The sequence below is a fragment of the Hippocampus comes genome, unplaced genomic scaffold, assembly GCF_001891065.2.
Source record: "Hippocampus comes isolate QL1 unplaced genomic scaffold, H_comes_QL1_v1.1 scaffold86, whole genome shotgun sequence".
Taxonomy (NCBI): Eukaryota; Metazoa; Chordata; class Actinopteri; order Syngnathiformes; family Syngnathidae; genus Hippocampus; species Hippocampus comes.
The window spans coordinates 359700-384739 of NW_017805882.1; the positions used below are offsets into that span (position 1 = coordinate 359700).

General features: G+C 41.0%; 2 protein-coding genes across 9 annotated transcripts in view; both read right to left on the bottom strand.

Moving 5' to 3' along the window:
* Positions 1-108: 108 nt before the first annotated feature.
* Positions 109-18713, bottom strand: LOC109527417 (dynamin-2-like). Of its 8 annotated transcripts, XM_019889337.1 has the most exons (22): positions 18578-18713; positions 18083-18288; positions 14227-14300; positions 13626-13775; positions 13331-13534; positions 12845-12943; positions 12208-12368; positions 11373-11515; positions 11125-11260; positions 10868-10935; positions 10478-10616; positions 7928-8014; positions 7783-7853; positions 7319-7373; positions 7142-7153; positions 6379-6489; positions 5796-5905; positions 5533-5644; positions 4898-5065; positions 4114-4337; positions 3286-3525; positions 1308-2346 (listed from the first exon to the last, which is right to left on the bottom strand). In XM_019889337.1, the coding sequence occupies exons 2-22, from the start codon at positions 18241-18243 to the stop codon at positions 2277-2279; spliced, it is 2595 nt and encodes an 864-aa protein (XP_019744896.1). In that variant the 5' UTR covers positions 18244-18288; positions 18578-18713; the 3' UTR covers positions 1308-2276. The 8 variants fall into 8 exon arrangements, with proteins under 8 accessions (XP_019744901.1, XP_019744896.1, XP_019744902.1 ...); XM_019889342.1 differs by lacking the exons at positions 1308-2346; positions 18578-18713 and adding an exon at positions 109-1276 and having other exon boundaries at positions 18083-18543; XM_019889343.1 differs by lacking the exons at positions 10478-10616; positions 18578-18713 and adding an exon at positions 8754-8892 and having other exon boundaries at positions 1308-2343; positions 18083-18543.
* Positions 18714-19101: 388 nt separating this feature from the next.
* LOC109527259 (uncharacterized) overlaps positions 19102-25040 on the bottom strand; it is a gene marked incomplete at its 5' end in the record, with an annotated part of 13229 nt that continues 7290 nt past the window's right edge. The window contains 5 exons of the mRNA XM_019889063.1: positions 19102-19737; positions 19817-19860; positions 20336-20434; positions 20559-20684; positions 21677-21970. Of these exons, the coding sequence (XP_019744622.1) occupies positions 19477-19737; positions 19817-19860; positions 20336-20434; positions 20559-20684; positions 21677-21970 (824 nt within the window). The remainder of the gene's footprint in view (positions 19738-19816; positions 19861-20335; positions 20435-20558; positions 20685-21676; positions 21971-25040) is intronic.

The following is a 25040-nucleotide window of genomic DNA, read 5'->3' on the forward strand; positions in this document are numbered from 1 at the left end:
ATACCTGTACACACACACCTATATAAAAATCTATGTTTGGCTTCCAAAGATGAATTAAGAACATAATGGTAATGTGCCTTTGTGCTGATGGTCTCTGGCCTGTTTTTCTTTTTTTTTGCCCATTGCATCCAGTGGGTGGTTCTGCCACAGTAAATGCTCAAAGCAAGGTTTTCATGGGAGCCTTTGCATTGATTTTAATGTTTGTTGAATTTTTGTGTTGATGAGACAGACGTCTTCAATATTGAGTTGAACAATAAAACCACAAAAATTACAACAAAAAAAAATCCACGATTACAGCAATTTGCTGCTCACAAATAAACATTTGTTTTATATTGCAGTGATATGCGTTCATCTTTTTCAAATGAGGTGAGAAGTGATTCAAGTTGTTTTGACAACCCCAAATGGTGCAGGGCCACAGGGTGCTGGAGCCTCTCCCAGGTGTCTTCGGGCAAAAGGCGGACGACACACTGAACTGGGTGTGTCAGTCAGTCACAGGGCATGTGCAGATTAAAATCATAGAGCGACAGAGGGCATGTGCAGATTAAAATTAAGAAACAGACACTTTTTCAGGCTTACATTCACATTGTCGCTGAGTGTGAACCAAACCCACACTACCTGAACTAATCAATGACAATATGTCAAGAAATATTTTTATGCCATCTGCATTCATAAATGAATGAATGAGTTTTCAATGACAAATGTATATTTCTGCATGTATGCAGTACAATCAATATATTGCGCAAGACTTCAGTTGGTTCGATTGGAAAAAGTAAAAAATATCGATTCACCATATAGAGTAAAATATTTCATTGGTTTTTCAGATTTTTCTGACCCAAAGTCTACCATCTCAAACTATTACGTAAAAAAAGTATGATTATTTTTCCAATAGAAATTTGGAATTAGTCTTCTGAAAATTATTTTTCTGTGTTAAATGAATCTGTAAAATATGAGTTAAGTTTTAAAAATGACCCAATAACTACCGGTACTGAATTATATGAACCTTTCTACAATATTTAATTGGAGGTGCACCTGTGCATACTTTGCCGCACAGGACGTGGATTGAGATCCACATCCACTGTATCCTGCGGCAAATGACACTTTACTGAACTTGAATAACACATCATGCATTTAATTTAGAGGTCATCCTCTGCTTTGGGAAACAAATTCCTGATGTGTCACAAACCGAGTGGACATCCATCCTTGCATGCCGAGCCAGTTTGCGCTGCATTCAGCTGTCCTTCACCTTTGATTGCCACGAGTGTGTGGAAGCGGGCGCCTGTCGGAAGAGGCAGATTTTATTTTTTCTCTTTTAATTTCAAGGTCCAAATAGCAGACACAATGGAGAAGCACATACAATGCAGAATAACCAGTACACTTCCAGTTGCATACCTTTTAGTTAGTCATTGCAGCTCTGCGAATAGCCTCATGCTGCACTGTCTTTATTCTGTTGTTCCAAGAAACTGTACTTAACCATTGCAACACATTCCCCAAAAAATGAAATCAGCCTTAGCAGCACAGATGTTTTCATTTAACGCATGTAAATCGGATGTTACCTGAGCAGACCTGTGTAAATACAGCATACAGTACAATAGCGTGCATGCTACCTATCACTGCGCACAAGAGTAGCATGCAAACCCAAGAAAGGAATGGGAAAAGGGAAGCAATGGCACATACTCATTAAAAAATAAAATAACGGCATCATTGAATAAACACTCTGAGAAGCACTTTTACTCATAATGATATTTATGGCTTTGGATGTGATAATCATGATACACAAAAAGTCAAGGCAGGATTAAAATTCAACATAGGTTGAGCACGGGTGAGAGATGGGATTTAATAAAACCTGTCGAACTCATGTCTTACGATGTTGAATTAGGTTATGTAAGTAATTTTGCAAAAAATATTAAGGGACAATGACTACAATGGTTCATTAAAATATACGAATAGTAGATCTGCCACACATGCATCAAAAAGTGCTGCTTACATCATGAGTTGCTAAGTGGGTAAGATTTTGGACTCAACATTAGCATGTACAAATCTCTTGATGATTACCTTGAAAAGAAATTTTCAACCATAACAAAACCAATTTAACATTAAACAATATAGATAAAATGTTCTTAAACCAGAAGACTCATAAAAATGATCCCTTTGCATCATGTGAAAAGTCATTGTGCACGTTGTCAAAATGTCATAACAGTATGCCTCCGAACTGCAAGTAAAAAGTACATAACTGGAAATATAAAAGTGTAAACTAAATGCATGTTGAATGCGTGCTTCTAATCAAGCAGGGAGGGTTCTGAAGGACGTATGATGGTGGGTCTGTTGGGAGCAGCCGGGGGTCTTCTGCTGCAGGAAGACAGAAGTGGGATAGAATGGGGGGAGAGAGAAACATGCAAGGAAAAAACGTCATCAGCGAGTCATGCGCCATGATCCCCAAAGCACCACAAGCACCGCCACCATGGACTTTCCCATCACTTGCACTACACCGAAAAAAGCACCGTAAGCTCCATTTCCACCAAGAAATATGCTTTAGCACAATTATGAGAGCTTCCACTGTCTTATGTTCGGAAACGTACCAAAATAAATGACTTACAGTGGAGGTAGGCACACTGACTTGTCTGTTAATTGTCAAAGAGCAGCCACTTCCATGCTCAAATAGGAAGCACATGCAGTAAAAGGTTCCTCTTCTCAAACTTACATGTTGGTGTGTCCCCCGAACCCCATTTTTTGGTGTTGTTTGTTTGTTTAGTCTGCTATGATTCGTTTTTTTTTCTTCTCAATTTAGTACTGTTACTGTGTAACACTGACCACTGTTGCGTTAAGGATAGCTGCTTTCTTGCAAGCTCAATGTTGCCTTACTTTGCCTTAGATTTTATTTTATTTTTTTTGATGGGCCTTTTAGTTTGGACTCATCCCACAATCATGATTTAGAGAAGTCCACAGAGCGCTGTCTGCAGAACAACATAAAGTGGTCTCTCTACTTCGTTGAATTGTTGTTTTGGCCTTTTGGGGGGCAAAGTGGAGCGGGTTGTTAGATTAGGCCTTTTGGTGTAAATAATCAGATCAGTAAAAGAGGCCTAACTGAACAGGTTGGTTTAGGTTTTTTTTTTTGTATCTGCAAGTAATAAAAACAATTGCCTGATTGTCTTCTCATAATAAAGAGACTTTTGCAAAGCCATTTGTGTTGTATGTTGTATGATGTCACACTCTTCATGGAACTGTCTCAGCAATCTCTATCTTTATAGCTCTATTATTGTTAGAAATGCAGCTGATGTTGTTGCTTACCTTGGGATGCCCGGCGGCAGCGCAGGAGGCACACGTGCCGGTCTGGAGGGAATCAGCGGAACGTTTGGATCAAAACCGGACTGGGCAGGCGGTGGGCCAGGTCGAGTGGGGACAGGTGGAGCCCCGAATGCCGGTGAGGGATTCAACGGTGGGGCAGGACCAGGTGTGGGTCCCCTGACTGCCGGGGGTCGGTTTGGAGGGGGCGCGGTTGCAGAAGCAGGGCGAATTCCTGCAGGAGGACTGGGATAGACAAAAATGTCAGTACAGTTGGGAAACATACAAGAATGAACAGCATTTTTGCAGAGGTGATGGGCATAGAGGAAACAGCAGTCAGGTATTTACAGCTCCAACGTGGTGAAAGACATTGCGGGAGTATTCAAATTCACATTCACTTCTGAGGGAATGACATCATCGTTTTCAGTGCGTTGGCTCTACTCGCCTGTCCATAAACACTAATGGAGGAATAAGTAAGAGAGATTTGCCTTTTCAAAGCCAGAAGTGCAGTTACTATTTTGAGATTGTGTCGGCTAAAAGCAAAAATATTAAGGTTTATTGCACACGCTGCTGTCTCCAGAGGTTATTGATCTTCAATAACCGTACGTCAAAAAAAAACAAAAAAAACAACAACAACAAAAAAAAAACATGGACCACAGCGCAGTAGTCCTTGAACGAAACCTGGCGAGAACCTAGCATTTGCTAACTTCATAAATATACGTAAATGTTCGCCACTCAGTGGGATAGGGGCATTACACATTTAGCATCTAACATTTTTCATCTAATGTTAACATTCAAGCTAGTAATGCCACACATTCTATCCACACTCGTTACCTAGACTCTTTGATCCAGGTGTCATCTACTGGTGGAGGCACAGGGGTTGAAACAGTGGTGGTACTGATGTCACCAATAATGACCAGAGATTCCTTCAGAGCATGGTACATCCTGAGCAGCTCATCTCTCCTCTGAGCCTGCTCAGCAGACTCTTCCATTAGGCTGCTTTGGTCCCCAGCTGAGTACAGGTAGGCCAGTAGCTCAGAGTGGATGAAGTCCTTTGCCTGGTTGTCAAAGAGCACAACAATTCATCCGTTCATCTATCTATCCATACACAATGTGTGTGTGTGTGTGTGTGTGTGTGTGTGTGTGTGTGTGTGTGTGTGTGTGTGTGTGTGTGTGTGAGAGACATTATCATCAACATCATGCGGCCCGTCCAGAGTCCCTGAACAACACTCGCAGCCTTTCTGAAGTCAACATAAAACAAAAGTATGAGTGTCGCTTCTATTTTAATGTGTCGGGAGCGCGAGCGATTATTCAAACTATTTCCTGCTTCATAAAAAGGCAGCAAACCCGTGTTTGACATGATTGAGGTTAGCATGTTGGTGGAGCCCTCGACAACCGTTTCAGTTTCTCACATGGCCCCTTTGAAAAATGAAATGCCCACCCCTGACTCATGGGATGTTGCAATCAGCTGATTTAGCAATGTTCTCTGTCCTCAATCTTTTTATAGCACCATGGACCAGTTTCATGTCAAGACATATTTCGATAGAATAATTTCTTGTGGCACATACAATGAGATGCTGAAAGCCTCTGCAGGTGTCAATAAAAAAGGGAAACCTACATTGTTAATCATGAGGTGCATAATGGTCTTGGGCATGAGGTCTCTGATGGACTTGTTGACAATGCTGATATACGAGTCCACCAGGTTGCGGATGGTCTCCACCTGCCGTTCCAACTGTGGGTCCATAGACACGGTGTCGCTCGGAATCATCGCATCTTCATTTTCAGTCTACAGGGAGAAAGACATGCCAAGTGAAGAGATACATACATAAAGATACACACATATAATACAGCTATTCAAAACATTTCGAGTTACAGATAGGATCACAGAACCGATTAATTTTGTAGGTAGAGGTACCACTGTGCTTATTTGTGTACGACACAGAAGAAGAATTATCCCATTTTTTTTCAGATTTTAAAAACATTTTCATTGATTATTTTTAAAACTTTTAAAATCCGTCAATCTGACCAACAACAAAAAAGCAGGTTTAACACAACATAGTTGTGGACCTCTATGTTCTGTATCCAAAAAAAGGGGCTAGTGACTACTTATCTGGAAAAGTTAACGGTAAGTGTAAACCCAAGTGTGCTTTAACCATCATCGCAATCTGGTCCAACAAGTCCAAAGTGCCTAAAACCGTAACTGTCACACGACTACGAGTATCTTCAAATATCACCTGTTTAAAATGTAAATACCTGGTCTTTCTCAGGGTAAACACCAGCTCTGAGGAACGAGGCTTTCCAGCTGTCAACGTCCTCCTGAGTGTCACACGCCAGCTCGATCTGCCGCAGGTCTTTGTACACGTTTCTGTGTGATAAACACACACACACACACACACACACACACACACACACACACACACACACACACACACACACACACACACAAATACAATGACAGGACAGGTTACGATGTTCAAAAGGTGTAAAGGCGCAGTCGATGGCAGCGGTGCACTTACCTCTGCTCAGTGTTGAATATGGCAAAGACGTGTTTGCTGGACATGAAACCCTTCTCCACATCTCTAAGCTTCAAGTTGTCAAGTGGCAACATGTACTTCTTCTCCTTCTCCTGATTACACAACATGCGATTCGCCACTTTACTATGTAAAATCACTTGTGGGAACATGATAAAGAGAGGTGGGCATTTTCCCAAATTTTGCTGGTCCGTCATTCGTCAGCGGCCTAGGCACCGGTCCGACACCTCACTTTGTACCAGATATCCATCGATTAAGCAAATGTACGTAACAATGTGAATATAATGAGTGTGTATTTATTTGCAGTACTAAAATTTAACCTTTTCTGACAATTGTAAAATTTACCCCAGTTACATTTGAGCATTGACCATCTCAAAGATGTGCACGAGCTGGAGCTAATAGGCTGTTACAGTTACACTACCAACTGTTGGTCAGACACGTGTAGTGTACTACATTCAATATTTCTTTTAAAGAAAAAAAATGTGTTAAGAGCAATACAAATGTCATGCAAATGCGACAGCTGGAGCGAACAATTTTTTTAAAAAATGGAGCACTGGCCCATCCTTACTTCTTCATCTTTGTACCAGGAAAGGGACTCTGCAGTGAGGACGAACCAGTAGTCCTTGGAGCCTCCCTTCATGATGCTAATGTTGATTGTCAACCAGCCTCGACGGATAACCTGTGCATGAGACACAAACACTTTATGACTACTGCATGCACAAACCACAAGAACCCCCCATCCCCAAGAAAACACCCATTTGAAAACAAAAAACAAACCAAAACAAACAAAAAAAAACAACAATCCTGAGAAATTACAAAAAATAAACATGCAAGTTAACCAAAAAAAAAAAAAAAAAAAGACACGCACACTCATAATACAAACTCAACAGCTTGAAAGAGAGTCACCTTCCCTGCATCCCTTTCTCTGCCAGACTTAGGCACAAGCAGACAGACACAAGGGAACGTGCGCGTGAGGAAAAACGGACATTTGTAGTACACCGGGGTGTGTAAAAGTATTATACAACTGGAAAGTAACAGTTGCAACCAATTTGTCTAAAGGTTTATATTTGTGCACTTGTGCGAGTGGGTTCACGTTGGGAATAAAATTTCACTTTTGAGCAGACCTATCTCAGAGTATTACTTTACCCCCTAAACTGATGTGAGGGATTTGATGAAAAAAAACATTTCTCAAGACTCATCCATGAATGATCTCTTTCACCCTCCCCTGCCCCCACTGTCACAAAGTTCTACAAAATGCTCAAAAAGATGGTTGAAGGACAGCCACGCAGGAGAAAAGGACAAGAGATGGAGGAGGATGCTAAGATACTTACAAGAATCTCTCCCTGGACCATCAAATGTAGGAACAATACGTAGAGTTAAAAATAAACAAACAAACAAAAAAAAGTTCACAAGGGCAGACGCATGTTAATGGGAATCAACAAAAGACAGCTATGACATGCAACCACAACTGACCAAGACATATAAAGAATCACAAGGCAACCAATTACCTGGTTCGGCATGACTCTTTTCTTGGTGGCATTCGCAGCCGTCCTCTGCTGCGCACTGCAAGATCAGATGTTTTGCTTAACTAAACAATGGTCTACTCAAGATAGAGTAAAATGCATTTTTATTACGGTAAGTAGGTAATTAAATGATTTGTTTTTTTTTCCTGGGAGGCCCAAATTCACTTTCTTTATTCTGATTTTAGTACACTGTCTATCATGCATGTGTACAATGGGTGTACTGTAATTGTTTTAAGCACTGGGGCTGACCATCTCTCTTTCTGATGGGATTTTATTACAATCATCTTAAGAAGTTCCTTTAATTCATCATAGTCATTGTACATGCTATTTATTTATTAATCACTATTGTATATATAAGGCAATCTAAAAAAACACACACACAGAACTAGAGTGAGGCAGAAAAAAAATAAACAACTGTTCATCCCCTTGAACCGGAAATAATATCTCACTTGGCAAACCCGATGAAGTCCTCATGATTAGTGTTGATGTAGGAGAGTTCAATGTCAATTAACAGGAGCACCTGATGGGCCAAACATGACAAATATTTGCTCAAGACCTTTCAAAGTTTCAACGTGCACGCATATGCGCACTGACCTGGTCTTTAGTCTTGCTGTCCCTCTCTCTGATGTAAGTGGTGACAATTCGCTCAGTCTCTTCTCTAAGGCGAGGATAGGATCCAAGCTACAGACAGCAAAAAGAACACACACTGCTGCAGGTACCGCAACGATAGAAACTACACAACACTGTGAGTGCGTGTCAGCATAAAAACGCTGTTCCACACTAGCACAGACAGTTGAAGTGTGCATTATTAACAAATGCATGAAGCAAGAGTAAGACATGCAAAATTAGTATGGTGAGACCTCAGAGTTCAACCATTTCAGATCAAATAGAAGAGGAATTTCTTTTTCATTTTTTCCTAAATGAACATGTAATGGATTGTGTTCGACCTTTGAGGTTCCACTGTGTTAGAGTAGCGTAACCTCAAACTCTGCCAGAACATCAGTGAGATACTTGAAATGATGAGTGCAAAGAGCTGTCGTGAGGAAGGAAAACAGTTTGAAGGACAGGGAATAATATACTTTTGATCAAAATACAAGGCAGGTTCCCCTTTCGAATTTATGATATTCCTTAGCGTGTCATGGGAAATTGGTTTAATCAGTGAGAGGGGTGGTTAAATCACTGCTCTTCGGGCGGATGGGGTGAAGAGGGCTGGTCAAGGTCCAGGATCAGAAGGGGAGGGGGAGCGGGGGGTCTTAAATTTAAAGAGGGAATCACAGGATGAGGTGGGTGCTGAGTGAAGCCTGTAATCATTAACAGCAATTAGACAGCAACACGTTAGTGCTTTTTCTCTTGTGCATTGTTCTATCTCGGATTGCGTTTTATGATTCTGTCGCACCACCTCTCCGCATCTCCCGTTTACCTTTTCGGTGCACTTCCTTATCAGGGTGACAAGCTCGGTGACGACGAGGTCAACGCATTTCAGACAGGGGTCTTTCAGCTTAATGATCTGCTTTTTCACTATAGCTTCAAACGCCAAGTCAGGAGTGAACAGGCCTGTCCTGTGGTGATGCATTATGGGAGTTGGACAATTAATGGAAGATGAGCTAGTGTAGCATTGTATAGAAAGGTGGTGGAGAAGGGTGGCAGAGAAAGGAAAGCCCATGTTTGAGGAGTAAATAGTGATGCCAATGAGGAAGACTATGACAAAAAGGGAAAAAAGGGAACATTTGAGTTAGTTCTGCTTCATGTTCTGGCTAATTAAACAAGCTGTAGGTTTGCACATGAAAAAATAAAGCGAGGGCATAACTTGATTCATTATTTAATGAATCGAGGTAACCCATGTAGTTGCCACTGGATCACAATTCTTCATCTGACCAGGAAGTTTTATCCAAATAGTAATTTGTAACAACAAAGTGAAAGGCGCAACAAGTTTGCTTTCACCTTACAGAGCATGACTGTAACTGTGCATAGTTTATAGCAGGAAATGCTGAAAAAGCACTATCTGCCACAAAACCACAAACAAAACTGACGCTCAGAAAGAAAGAATAAACAAAGACAAGTGATGATATTCACCAAGAAGGCAGAAATAAAAACTAGTAAAGCACGGTGACAGCTGAAAACTCTGTATCTCACATATCCCTCCTGTTTAAGATACTGTATATGTGGAGTAGGTATATGTACCATATAGTATTTTTATCTGGTCAATGTTAGGAAGCATCTTATGTGAACATGTTCCAGACAAAAAGATTCAGTGGTGGCAACAAACGACTCTACGACCAATACATTTAGGTGAGATACAATAAAGTTATTACATGTCTCAACTTTACTGGACTCTTTCTTGATCTGTCAGACCAAGTCTGAACTAAGAATAGTGGTAGAGCTTCAGTTTACTAGTAGAGCATAAAGTACATCATGACACAGACCAAATAAAGCTGCAAAAAGAAAGAGAGAGAGAGAGAGAGAGAGAGAGAGAGAGAGAGAGAGAGAGAGAGAGAGAGAGAGAGAGAGAGAGAGAGAGAGAGAGCTGCAACTTGAATTGTTACGAACCGGCACAGGAACACATGTAGACCTGTTTCTGACCACAAAGCTTCTCAGAGACACCACTGCGGTGAACCCAGTGCAGCTCAGACTTTAAAGTGCAAAACTAAATCAACTTTTAAGGGAGACATATTATGATTGCCCCATCCACTATTTAGAAAATGTGGCAGGTTAACCCCCATTACTGCAAAACCAATGATAAGTATGCCTTTTGTTAACACGATGACTGGCGTGAAAGTGAAAAGTGGAAAATGCAGAGCCCAGATGTGGACGAAAAAAAAAAGTGAGTATTTTTTCCTAATGCAGGAAGCACTTCAGAACACGTCACTGAAAATCACCTTTTGAAACATATGTAAGACAAACAAACAAACAAATATTTGGCTGTTTAATTTCAGACTTGATGAGTCGGCCTGCCCTCCAGAGGCCTAATTATTTGTAAGCAATGAATAGGCCACATTTCCATAATATGTCCCCTTTAATGCTAATGTGAATATGAAGTGCAAAAACGTGTAGTTGCATTAAAATGGCCACAAAAATGCTCCTGGCAGCACTGCAGTTGACTAAGCTCTCTGGTGTACGAGCATGGCAGATACCATGCGGTGATACCTTATTAGTGCACTGCCTGACTGTGTTGATGAGCTCCTGGATGACCATGTCGATGCATTTCAGACACGGTTCTTTCAGCTTAATGACCTGCTTTTTCACTATGGCCTCAAACGCCAAGTCTGGGGTGAACAGGCCTGTCCTGAAGGACATACAGATGAAACAGACATGGAGCAGGAAGACAGGAGGAGCACATGGAAGGACCACTTAACCAGAAAATAAGCCAGAGTATCAAAACAGATCCAATTTTAAAAACACCACAGCATGATGAGTCGTAACATGAAGAACATGGATGTTATCAGACTAACAAACAAGGGAGAGCGCTGAGACACAAGCTAACAGAAGGAGGCAAAGTGTTTATATGCAGTATGTTGACTGGCTGTTCCAACTTGCCTGACTCCATGGATGTTTTTGATTGCGTAACTGATCTCTTTCCTCAGCTCCTTCTCATCAAACTCCATCTAAGACACAAAAGAAGCAAAGTCTTAAATACTTAATAGAACGAAAGAATGTTTTAGAAAGTACATCCTTCCAGGCTGCGTGCTTGTTGCCATATGCCTGTGAAAAATGATCAGCCTTTATCCGTCAACATCAGTCATGATCAGATGCTAAGCTACCCGAATGAAAGTGAACACCGTAACTATAGTTACCTTCACCAGCTCAAAAGGAAAACGCTCGTGAAAAATGCGGTTGATCTTTGCTCCTCCAGATAAGTTGGAGGTATCCACCTGATCCCCCGAGCCTTCGATGCACTTCTCAAAGTCCACACCAAACTGCTGTACCATCCTGCATGTGAAGCGGTGTCATAGTTTTCAAATATATTAATGTGTGTGTGTGTGTGTGTGTGTGTGTGTGTGTGTGTGTGTGTGTGTGTGTGTGTGTGTGTGTTTGTACTGACTGAAGCAACGCCTTGGTTTTGCGTGTAGGATCATCAGGACGAAAGTTTTTGTATTCCTCAACCTCTTTCTCAAGGGAGAGCAGCTGGCTTTGCAGCTTGCTGCGCAACCCTGGCAGAGTGTCACGGATGTGGTTGGTAAGTTGCTGAAGGAAAAAAAAACCATTTAAATTGAACTTCAATATTGTATACACAATAATACAATAGGTGAAAAACATCTCGAAGAGACATTTCTAGATATGTTTCTTGAATAGTTGAGTGTAAATGCAACAAGATGACCTTCGAAAGTCAAGCAGATGTGACACTTCTCTTTTCTTGAAACTGGCTCCATCTGCATCATTTTTTTTTCTATTGCCCAATTTGTTGTGTTGGGAAAATTGTACCTACGTGGTTATGTACACTGCCATCTAGTGGCTGGATGCTGTCACTTCATCGGTAACGATCGCTATGCCTATTGCTAAATTTGTTGTGTTGGGAAAATTGTAGCTACGTGGTTATGTACACTGCCATCTAGTGGCTGGATGCTGTCACTTCATCGGTAACGATCGCTATGCATTGTGGGAAATGGAGTTAGACCTCAGTTTGGAATTTTAAGGTCTCACCACATTAAATGATGTGGCATGCCACATTTGGCCCATGTGTTGATACAATACAATACATCCTGATTTATATGTTTGACAAGTATGTGTTAGGAGAAGAACATGAGAAGATTACATTGTACACAGAACGTTGTCTGCAGGGCAACATCATGCGTGCCGTGTCGAAGTTAATGTTTTATTACTCTTACATGTTAATATAAACATTGCGTAGCTTATTTTAGGCTAGGTGTGCAGCTGACCTGATTCAGTGACTTCTGCAGGTGTGGCGTGCCCATGCGCTCTGCAAAATGTCGGTATGCAGGATGGGACAAAAAGAACTTGCGCTCAGCAGCCAAAGCAGCACGGATGTCTTTCTTCCCATCAATGTCCTTCTGACTGCGATTCACCACCCCAATGTAACCTGCAGAGGATAAAGACAGAACATTTTATGAATGACAGTGAAGGAGGCTCTGAGTTGGAGGTTCTTAACCTTGTTGAAGGAACGGAGTGTGTGTGTGTGTGTGTGTGTGTGTGTGGGTGTGTGTGTGTGCGTGCGTGCGTGCGTGCGTGCGTGCGTGCGTGCGTGCGTGCGTGCGTGCGTGCGTGCGTGCGTGCGTGCGTGCGTGCGTGCGTGCGTGCGTGCGTGTGTGTGTGTGTGCGTGCGTGCGTGCGTGCGTGCGTGCGTGTGCATCTTGTCCGGCACCAAACCCCTGAGACTAGCACCCCGATTCCCTGGGTGTTGTTCAAAGCCAACTTAAGAACCTGTGCTCTATAGGCATCAAACTGGCCAAAAATGGACATCTTTTTTGGCTCTCTCTGCTTCAAAAATGGGTGCACCATAAACAGCGGGCAGGAATAGTGTCTATATAAGTTTGTTGAGTGTGTATGTGTTTTCACCCCTGCGAAGAGGAAGCAGTTTGTTTTCCAGAATGTCTCGAGCATCAGTCCCCTCATCCATCAAGTCCAGCTTGGTAATCACGCCAATAGTCCGCAGACCTGAAGACAAATATGTCACAACCAAAAATGGCACCCCAATATTTATTTCACACATTCAATAGAATTTTAGACACTATTCATTCATTGACTCAATTACTCAGCAGTGGTCCCCAACCTTTATTGTGTCACGGACCAGTTGAGACAAGTACATGCTGTTCGCGGACCAGCAACCATTTTTTAAATTGTCAATTTTAAAGTGCTAGTAAAGACAACACAGATAATTTTAGACAAATTAACCATTTTCTTAACATATACATTTTTTTCATTCATTTCAAAGTGTTATTCTAGACACAAAGACAGAAAGACAAAAGTCACAATGTAGAGAAAAGGTTGTGAAGAGAATAAGCTAACAAGGCTGAAAAATTCAAACGGCCACAACCGTCCTACCCTGAGGATCGACCTCCTTGGCAATCTTGAGGGCATCTGAGTTGGCCAGGTCAGTATTTGCGGGAGTGACGGCCAGAATGAGGCAACTCTCCTTGGTGATGAACTGAAGCAGCATGTCTCTAATCTGGTGTTCAATGTCTACAGGCTGGTCTCCAACAGCCACTTTTGTCATTCCCGGCAGGTCAATCAGGGTCAGGTTTAACACTGAGAGTTATTGACAGAGGAGAAAAGAAACCTGAAGCAAGAACACGGAAAACGTTTGTGTGTTTTATCTCTTAGTGGGTGTTTTCCTCACCATGGGGGGAATAGACTCGAAGGTTGATTGGAATGGGTGAAATGCCCTTGTTGGATCCGGTGAGCCGGTCAGTTTCTGCTTCAATCTCCTGACGGACTTCGTCAAAGTCCACAAATTTACGGCCCTTACAATGAAGGAACTCTGCATACTCTGCATGAAAACAGAGAACATGAAAATAAGATGATGCAGAGAACGGAAAAGGCCGATTGCGTGCTATAAGACAAATTTTAAGTAGCTATGACAGCCATATTAACTCATAGGGCCATATTTTTGTTCTCTACTAGTAGCACAACTGCACGGTCACTACTCACTTACTAGGGGTGAACAATTACCGTATTTTCCGCACTATAAGGTGCTTCAGAGTATCAGGCGCACCTTCAATGATTTTTAAACTGTTTTCGTGTATAGGACACATTACTATTCCATCTGTTTTACTCCTGAGGGGAAAAGTGGAGATGTTTGTTTTGAGTGAGGCACTAATTCAGACATCCTCCATTTGGGGGAGGAAGTTAAGAAAAGTCAACATGTATTCAACCCACAATGGGGACATTTGCAGGAACACATATATGTGTTTATGCCTCGAAGTACCTATTCCACTTGCCTGCTTTGTTGTTAACGAGTTGCAGGATGAGTGGACGACGGGTGACGATTCCAGACCCTCTGGGCAAGAAATCTCTGCAGGGGAGAGAAAAGTGATGTTTAACAAACACAATAATAACAACCTAAATATAATACTGTATATCAGGATCAGTATCTCTTATGGCTGCAGCACTATAATAACACAACTGCAATGGGCAGTTCAGAAAAAAATAATTGGTACCGCCCTACCCACTCTCGAGGACTTGCACACCACTAGAACCAAGACAAGAAAAATCCGACTGGACCCCCCACACCCTGCACACCACCTTTTCCAGCTACTCCCTTCTGGTAAGCGCTCCTGAACCATGTGCACCAACCTGCATTCATTCAAACAGCTTCTTCCCTCTCGCCATTGACTCCTTAAACAGTGACTCAAATCTATAGTGGCTCTTTGTATTTTTGCACACCCCAGTGGAACAGTTTTACGGCAATGATCATTGTAGCTCCAGCTCTGTACATACTTGGACGATTGTCGCTTATTAATATTCCACAGCACCAGACACCTTCAAGTGTTCAAGGACTTTCTGTATAATTGTACACCCAAAGTTGAACTACAACTTCTACTAGTCACTTAGAAAATGGTGCAACGATTATCCGCACCAACTGCACAACGGTCATAGTATTATATCGCACCACTGATCACTTATCTCTGCTCGATGACTCTGCACATTGGCACACACTCTGTCATTGGATGGTACTACTGCACAATTGTACCCTTACATATTGGAAAGTATTTCGATACTTATATGTCATGTCTTTGTTTATCGTAGTTGCTTGTTATTGCAATACTGGTGTAGCCTATACTGCAGGAGACAAATTCCTTGTGTGTTCTCTTTCCCTTTGTGCACATACAATACGAGCTCATCAGAATGGAAACTCCTGTTCAATAGAATTGTGATTATTTCCAGGTCAATGATGACACATCACTCTCGGCAACGGCAACGTGGCTGTCCTTATTAAAGCCACACTGATTTGACAGTCTCAACAAAATACACACATAGTATCAAACGTAATAATACGCAACATGAAAGAAGCAATAACGCCCAAAGCAATGTTGACACAAATGTTAATGTAATGTAATATTTTCTGACTGACATCATTTTGTTTTGGAGTTGTTGAAGTTTTTATGGTTATGTTACGTGATTTCCAGAGCGACTGACCCCTATGTACAGTAACTATCACTTCTTATTTCAATGGGAGTGAAAGTATATCAACTTTACATATTCAACTTTACTTGTTCAATACAACTTTTTTGGGATCCATGAACAATTATGTGCAAGTTGCTATTTTCAGACATTTTATTGCTGTAAAATGTGACATGACATACCACATTTGTGTACTCGGCAGGGTTAAGTATTTCAAAATTGATTCTTATTTGCAGTGTTGCAACAATTAATTGGTTAATCAACAACTAATCGGTTATCAAATAGATAATTATTTGTTATGGACTCAACCAGAAACTGAATCATAATTGTTTTCTGCACTGCTAACTTAACTTCATGTCCTCTTTTTAATGACATGATGAAAATTAAAACTTGTTTTAATTCGATTTATGGACAAAATTATGTACAGAATAATTGATTATTAAAATAATCATTACCAGTATTAATAATTATAATGTAATTGTTCTCACACTTGTGTAATCATTATAATGCTGACATTCAACATGTTTTCTTTTCTTTTGAGAGAATCAGTGATTCAATGGTTCGCCACTCCATGATTCCATACTGGTGAGCTATTGCTTCCCCAATGTAAAATATACAACAGAAATTCAATATATCGGTCAAGCCTGCTACACAGCATCTTTTTAGCAAGTTAGCAGGTCTGACAAACACAGACAGACACACACACGCACACACTAACAACCACTCACACCCACTACGCCTGTTCTCCAATGCTGACGGAGCATTCAGGAAGTTACACAACAATCCCATCCTCTTTCCTTCGTATTTCCTATGACTTGCGAAAACACCAAACCAAATTCTGTGACTGGATATGAATGTTGAAAACATATCTTCACATGAAATGACTGAAAGATCTGTTAAAAAGAAAACACAAATGGAATGAAAATAGAAATACTGAATGGGAAAATTCATGGGTAAGTCAAAGTACAGTACATTGAACTCTGACAGAAAGTCAAATGTAAAAAAAAAAAAAAAGGCCTCAAAGATCTACTTAGTATAACATTGTAACAGTTGATAGACCTCAAGTCACAAGAGGAACAATCACACAGAAAATGATGTAATATGAAACATTTTAGTTATATTTTAGTTCACATCCATGGAAAATCACCACATTTTGCAAGTGTGTGCATCCTGTGAGTTCCAAAACCTACTCGTGAGTGCTCCCTGTAAAATGTGCATAAAGGCCGTACAATGGTTACAATGTGGTATGTGGTAGACACGTCTATCATTCCAAGATTTAGGTCTGTTACCCCTAGCCCAAAATACAAATAATCTTAATCAATTGGCTTTATCTAACCACCCTTATTTCTGATTGGTCTCACCAATTGCCACTGTGGGGCCAGTGGCCTTAAATACTTGAACTTGGAGCAAACAGATTTGTTAATTGCAAATGTTTGACTCTTAAAAAGTCACTCCAACCGTCAAACGAAACAAAGAATATCAACAGCTTCATTAGTGGGCTCATAAACAGACATGAAATAGCTCAGGCACCCTTTGTGAGAATCTGCTTGAAAGTGTGTCATGTACTCATGACAGTGCAGCTGGTGATATCACTGATGACCCCACACATCAGCACATCAATGGCCCTACTGTCTCCCCCAGAAACCGCTTGGGACCCAGACAAAAGGCAAAAGGGGAAAGGAAGGCATGGCCGCGCAAGCCACATTCCCCAACTCAACACTGACAGCATCATGAAATGTAGACCCGTCAGATGTTCCTTTTCTGAGCTCGTATTAACAATAATTTCCTGAAGGAAGTTTTTATGCGCCTGTATTACCAATGAAGTTCTAACAGTTGGTTTCTTGTTATTTGTCTGGAGGGGGACCTCATTAAGATTCTGTCAGTCTCATGCGAATAGCTCACAAATTCAACAGTGCTGGCATCCTAAAAGACTCCAACCGGTTCCACTCATTTCTGCTCATTAAATCTATTTATCCAGAAAACACAACACTCCGGGGCACAGGTGTCAAATTCAAGCCCGGGGCTAGAACAAGCCCACAAAATCATGTTATGTAGTGGAGCTCCAGTATCAAAAACAGGTATCCATTCAATTTGCTGTCTATATGTAATAATGTGATTCGGTGATCATGTATTTGTATGTTTGTTGGAGACATAAACGTCTTCTGAGGGAAACCGTAACTACAATGAGGCACGGGACAAAAATGAGTTGTACTGTACTAAGCCTGCTGTAAATATAGATTTTAAAGTGAGACATTGACCTGAGCTATGTAGTGCATGGCCAATAAAATATGTTTACAGCCTTAGGGGAGTGTTCTTAAGGAGCTCTGACTTGGTTAATGTTTGACAGAATTGCTGGAGCTTAGCGATCAGACAAAAAAATGTTCTATTGTCTGTGCAATTACGCGCGTTTATGTGTGTGTTTGGTGTGTGTGTTTTAGCTAATTAAACCGTTAGTGTTTTCTTCAATAAAAATACGAATTAACTTGCGTCAAAAGCGTAATCGTTGATGGTGAATAGCTCATCTTCTAAAAAGCAAAGAAACCACAGAGAAAGCGCCTTGTTGGCGACTTTTACACGAGACACAAGTAGCGGAACGAGGAGCAAGGAACTGAAAATATTTCACTTCATAAGTATCACACATTCACAATGAAAAGTTCACATCAACAGTACAACCTGCCAACGAAATTCTCCAGAACGGAGCTCTTCCCCGCGCTCTGGCCGCCGACGACCGCTATTTGGGGCAGTTCCAAGTTGCAACTCTGGCCGATGGAGCTGAAAGCGTCCTGAAGCTTGTTGATGAGGGGAATAAGGTCTTCCATCCCCCGGTTTCCCATGGTGGCACCCCGATCCGCTCAGCGGGCTCCAAGTGCTTGTCTCCACTGTCAAAAAGAAGGCCGATGGGTCGCTGATCAAAAGTTCCAGATGTAACTGCGCGGTCAGTCAAATATGTAGGATTTTTTCCCCTCTAGTAAAAGGAGGTGATAATAAACGTTGACACGTCTAGGATGCAGTAAAATAACAGGCAGGCTTAATGACGATGTACTGAAGCCACATTGAAAACTTCTGTCATTATCCGGTCAGGCGACACACGCACACGCACACGCACCTCACACGCACACACACTCAGTGTCAGACAAGAACTCAGACCCGCCCCCGTAAAGCACTCACCTCTCTCATTGGTCCTTTGAAACGTCCGTCAAAACCCACATACATATTTCAAGATGCGTTATAATAGCAATACGGACGGTAAGTTGGAAAACTCGTAAAGCCACACGACCTTAAAGCTTGTCTCAAAAGAGACAGAGCTGTGCAAAAAACAATTACAGCACTAGGTGGCCGTTACTCTACAGAAGATGACGTTGACTGAGTAAAAGGAAAGACGTCACACAAGGTCACGTTTTAGCATTCGATCAAATTTCTCAGCGATGTTCACAGTTCAGCCATCAGAGGGCGGAAAAAGACATAACGAATATGATGAAACGAGAGTACCGGTAATAAGAGAATTCTCTACCACATACAGGGGGTGTCAAACACAGTTTTGTGCAGGGCCTCATCGTAGTTATGGCCGTTATAAACACAACTAAATGTATGATCGCATCATATTAAATTCACACAACAAATTTATGAATCAATGGTTGTGGAATCAAAGGACTGGAAAAACTGTTAAAAATCTTATTACATTTATTTTAAAATGAGAATTGGAAACAAATGCTTGCAATATGTCAACATTTTTAAAAGTGAAGATAATAAGCAATGTTGGTATTTCAGCAAGAAACATTAACCGTTTTTCGCGGGCCACATAAAATGTGAATTTTCACCGAACCTAACATGGACCTGCATGTTTTCAGAAAGTGAAAACATGCATTCTGAAAACCACACAAGTACCACACAAGTACAGGGAAATGTCTAAACTGCACGACTGGAAGAAGTGACATTCAAACCCAGAGCATAACAACTGTCAGGTAGACGTGCTAACCACAAGGCCATGTACTCTCTGCAAAACAAAATTTTATTGGGTGTTAGTGCAACACAAATTAAAGGTATTACAAATTGCAAGGCTGGTGATGTCATGGCCCTCTGGGTTTTGTTACAGTGGAGTAGATAGTATTTGCCACTGGAATGTTGCTAAGGTGAATGTCACGGACAGAGGAGTAGGAGCTATTTTCTTGAGGCTCAAGGTTGGAGTTATGCACCATTGAGATGTTGCTTGAGTCATGCTGAAAACTAACACTGGAATAGTGCACAAGGTCTGTTGGAGAGCTGATCATGGCATGTCCTGGGAGGGACTGCATCTGTATCTCCTCATACAGGTGATCGGCAGGATCTCTCTGTAGTGGACAAGAAAAGTGGGTGATGATTAGAGCTGTAGAATCGAGATAAAGACAATCACAAACACACCCAACAAACCTCAATGTTGGGTCCACAGTCTGTCGCCTGCGCTGATGATCCTCCTGCAGCACATCACATCAAAATAATTTGAAATGTTTGATGTCTGATAGTACATATGGCTCAGTTTGGGCACCGCTAAGCTCCAGCGGCTAATTGTTGTGGACTAATTTGTTTCTGCTTTTGTTAATTTGTTTTCTGAACTGGTAATTTGTTTAATACAATATAAGTGTATTTCACAGTTTTTTGTTGTGCACTTATCAGGTACCATAATAAATGGACGAATATTGCTGTACGAACTGCTTGCTTGAAATTGCAAAATACAAAATAAAGGAACAGTACAGTAAAGTACAGTACATTTAATAGATGATGACTTTATAAAAAGTACAGTACATACAAAAATACAAAACACTTATTTAAATGCATAATAAGTTAGATAGTTTTGATAAAGACTTAACAACAATCACAACCTTTATAATTACTGACTGTAGAGTAATGACTTTCTAAAATGTGCTTGTGTGAGCCCAATGCTGTCCTCACCTTGTTTCCTGATGAGTTTGTATCTAAGCACTGCAAGTATGAGGACAGGTACCACCGACAATATGGAACACAGCAGAACAAGTACAGCCAGTTTGATATCTGAAGTTAGATAGGAATGGGAGAGGACCATATCAATATGCGTGTGTGTGTGCGCGCTTGTGTGTGTGTGTGTGTGTGTGTGTGTGTGTGTGCGCGCGTTCAGCCAAAAACATAATATACTCACCTTTGACCATACTGTGTGTTGATGGTGTTGTCGATGAAGAAGACATAGATGGTGTTGGTCTCATCACTGGTGGTATTGTTACATGTACAGCAGGACGTATTGGTTTTTTACTTTTGTTTCGTTCACCTGAATTAGAAGCACAGTACTCATCAGAACAGCACCGCTTTGTAACAACATCACTGATTGTAATCCACATTATTGAAAAAGTAAACATACTCATGTTTTGCAGTTGCATAAATGTCCAGTCAACCATAACTATATTTTTGTTACAAAATGCATATTTTTAAACTGTATTCCATTACACTTACAGGAAAAAAACAATCAGATTATAGGTACAGTTATTAAAAACGGGTATCATTTAACAGGATTACATTTTCCATGCAGACGGAATGACATCGTGGTTTATTTGAACCCTCAGAGGAACAACTCAACTCAACTCTCAACTCAACTGTATTTATAGGGTAGAAAGAAAAAAGATAAATTGTTACAATTGTCGTGTAGCTCAATTGGCCGCCGTGACTCCAGTCACTCGGCGCGTTGTTGCTAAACGGCTGTAATGTACAGATGAGGAGGTGGGAGAACTGACCGTGTCGTGTGCTCCTCACAGGAGGAAGTGGTGATGCTGTTTGTAACGTACACACTGAAGGACTGATTTATCTTACCATTTCCAAGGGAAGGTTTGGGCTGTCAAGAGTCTTTCTGGAATGTTTTTTTTTCTTGTCCCAAGGGAATTTGGAACATGTTCCAAAGCAGAACATGTTTGGAACATGTTCCAAATTCCCTTGCAACAAGAAAAGTACACGCTAGATGTTCTCCAAACGCTTTCGTGTTTTTTCATGTTACAAGAAAAGTACAGGCAAATGTCTGCTGATCATTTGGCAAACAATACGATCTTGAATGAGAATGCAACATTCGCCACCTTCGAAAACACTTGCAGTTGTTCTCAGGTCAATGCGATCGGGGTTTAAGCCCCGATCCCACTGAGGGCAAACGATTGTGACTGTTGGCGAAGGTAGAAACAACATGTGTAAAGGAAGAGGTCCAAACGGCTTGTCGTCCTATTGCTTTGTGAGGACAACAATAAACAACATGACTGACAATGTGTCACTTCTACTCACCAACATGAAGTTGCACTTTGGTGTATTCACTTTGGTTCCTGTTTTTCTTAAAGATACACCAATATGTTCCAGAGTCTTCTTTATCCAGGTCACTGATGTACACCGAAAAAATTTTTTTTCTTTCATTTACTCTCAACAGTTTGGTTTTCTGTATCTTTCTCTTGCAACTGAGAGGGTTATCTCCTTTGCACACGAATTGATCATCCTTGTCATGGTTGCTTGGATAGGGGCACTGGATTTGGACAGATTCTCCAACGTGTTTGGATATTACTGTTGCTTCCAAGTCTTCCCAGTCTGAAAAGAAATCAACATCATCCTTTGCTTCAAAGACACATCTTGGGAATCAAGAATTTAGACCCTTGGCCTCTTTGGATGTCATTTTGCATTGTCTCAGCAATTTTGTTTTTTAACCCAGAAGAACATTTCATAGGTCAATTATGTTTGAGAGAGGGCCTGCTTCACCCACTCTGCTGTTGTTTATTACAAAGGTTTTGTAATCAGGCCGAAGTCTGGGGTCCATAGAATTGTTAAAAGTATGTTAACACAGTGATTGATTAATTTGATTGATTTGTGGTCCAAGACATATATGTGCATTTAGTAAATAAGGGTGTCATTCAAATGGGATATCTCTATCTATACACGATTCACATATGTGCCATGTGCAATATATACAGTTGTCAGTCCTTTTCATGAGACCCAAGTATCACTGTGATAACATCACTGGTCCATTCGTAGATCAAAGAAGTTTGCTGTTCAGCTCCTGGTTAGCGAGTATGCATGGTGTACAACATGGGCGTCATTAGGCCTATTTTAGGGAGGCTTCAGCCTCCCTAAAAATGTCTTTAGCCCCCCTGAATAATTTCATTGCATTATTTAAAAAAAGTATTATTTATTTTTCCTGTAGTTTTGCTAATATATTGCATCAAATTCAATGTAATGTGGCCATTTTAAATTATATTTCGATAACCTGCCATTATTGTGAGGTTAAATCTCCCAGGTTTCCTGAACGCAACAGGTGTTACGTTAGCATTTAACGTGTCTGTCACCATCGCCACATCAAATGCGACGCTACAACTGACAGTTCATTGCCGAAAGTCAGGTTGAGTCGACAGCATGGATATTCGACAGTTTTTTAGAAAGGTAAATTAAGTATTCAATGCATCCATGCTGGTAAAACTGGTGACTATAGTCCGCTAAAATATCTCCAGTAACAGCAGAAACTGCACTGTAACAAGTGTTCACTTTTGGATAAATTAAGGTGGTGCTTAATAAAAATTAAGCAACATTTTATTATTAAATACATAAATAATCATTACACCAACTCTTTGAGGCAACACCTATTGAGATTTTGGCCTATATAAAATAAATAAATAAATATAAAATAAATAAAGCTTACAGTAAGTATTGAGCAGCAAACTTGTGTTTTTCCAAAGTGATGAAGCTTTTGCATCTCATTGTACTAACTTAAATTGCATATCACGGCAGACATCTCAAAATACATTGTCTTCTGGCGGCTAAGCATATATTAATACATTTTGGTAGAGAGGAATATAGGACTACTGTCATATAGGTTATGTTATCGGGCATCCTTCTAATTCCCTTGAAAAACCAAGATTGAACTTTTGAACTCTTTATAATTTCTATTATCTAGTCCAGTTAAAGTCCAGGGGAGGAAGCCCCATCATAGTAAAGAGGATACTAGTGTGATGTGTGTAGTTCTTCATAGCCTCTTCATTTTGCTCTCAAAGTGCACGGAATTGATGGATTTTTAACAGAATGTAGAAAAAATTTCTCCCGGGGGGGCATGCCCCCGGACCCCCCTAAAGGGGCTGTGTTCCCCTTGGGGCTAAGCCCCCCTTGTTCTTCAAACCTAGTGACGCCCCTGGTGTACAAACAGGTTCTGAAACATTGAACAGGTGAATGTGCATTTCGAGGTGTGGACAACAATTATTGACAGAAGAACATTTCGAAAGGAATTTAGTTTAAAAATTATTCACTCTTGCACATGATCAAGGGCAGGGGTTAAGTAGGAGTACAGTAATTCATAAATACCGATCCGTCCATCCATTTGCTTTTCCCGGGAGCTTATCCCAGTTTACGATTGGGTGAAGCTCCCTGAAGATGTAGCACTAAGCACAACACGAGGTTTATCAAAATACAGGTTTTATTCCTTGGCAACCACTGAGAATTTGTCACAAAGACATCCAACAAATAAATAAATACAAATGGCAGTTACAATAATGTAAGCTTTTGTTAAATTGTTAATTATTATCATTTTATATTTGAGCATTATATTCTTTTATGTTACATTATATTCTGTTTAATAATTGCTGAAATACTCTTATGTTGCTTGCATCTGATTGGCGAAAAAAAGCAGGAAGTGTTTTGGTTACCTGAAAGAGGTGTGTTCGTTCGAGAGTTACGGAGCAGACGTTGGAAAATAAAAAGCTGTGTTCAAACGAAGTCCATCTCTCCTTTTTGCCCATTCCGAACGTAGAGCCATCCATCCAAAACCTACGACCCCTCAACTTACAATACAAATGAAAGACAAAAGTTCTAAAGACAATCGATTCGACAAACGGCGCACAAACCTCTGGGCTCACACCCACAAGGGTCACCTTCTTCCTTCGTTTAGTCAGTAGTTAGCTATTCTTTGGCATTATCGTTTCATAATGTTTGTGCAGAGTTCATAAAGTAGTCGTCCGTCTGAATGCGCTTTGGTAAATGCGCTTCTAAGTTACAATTGGTTCCTGTTCCTGCTAATTATTACCACGAGATGGCGTAGGAACACAAACAAGGCAAACAACTCAACTGGGAATATAATGAGACTGTTAACGATGAGGGCGGCCGGGTATTCTGGTGGTTAGCACATCGACTTCACAGTGCTGGGGGAACGGGTTCGATTCCAGCACCGGCCTCCCTGCGTGGAGTTTGCATGTTCTCCCTGGGTGGGCTTTCTCCGGGTGCTCCGGTTTCGTCCCACATTCCAAAAACATGCATTGAACACTCTAAATCAGGGGCCCCCAACCTTTTTTTGCCCCACGGACCGGTTTATGTCAGACAATATTTTCAGGGACCGGCTTTTAAGGTGTGGCGGAAATAATACAACAAAATAATATGGTATGACCTGCATGAAAACTGTGGTGTTTTCGAAATATAATAATAAACACAAGGAGCGTCTAATCTGGCCGCAACACTCCGATCGCTATGGCAATGTTTAATGCCTTCAAAATACGATACAACGCAAATTCGTTAAAGTGCATGAAAATGACGACTCACCACAGCACCGAGCTTGATTTTCTGCAACCAGACGGTCCCATCTCGGGGTAATAGGAGACAATGACACCTCAAGTGTGTGGTTTAT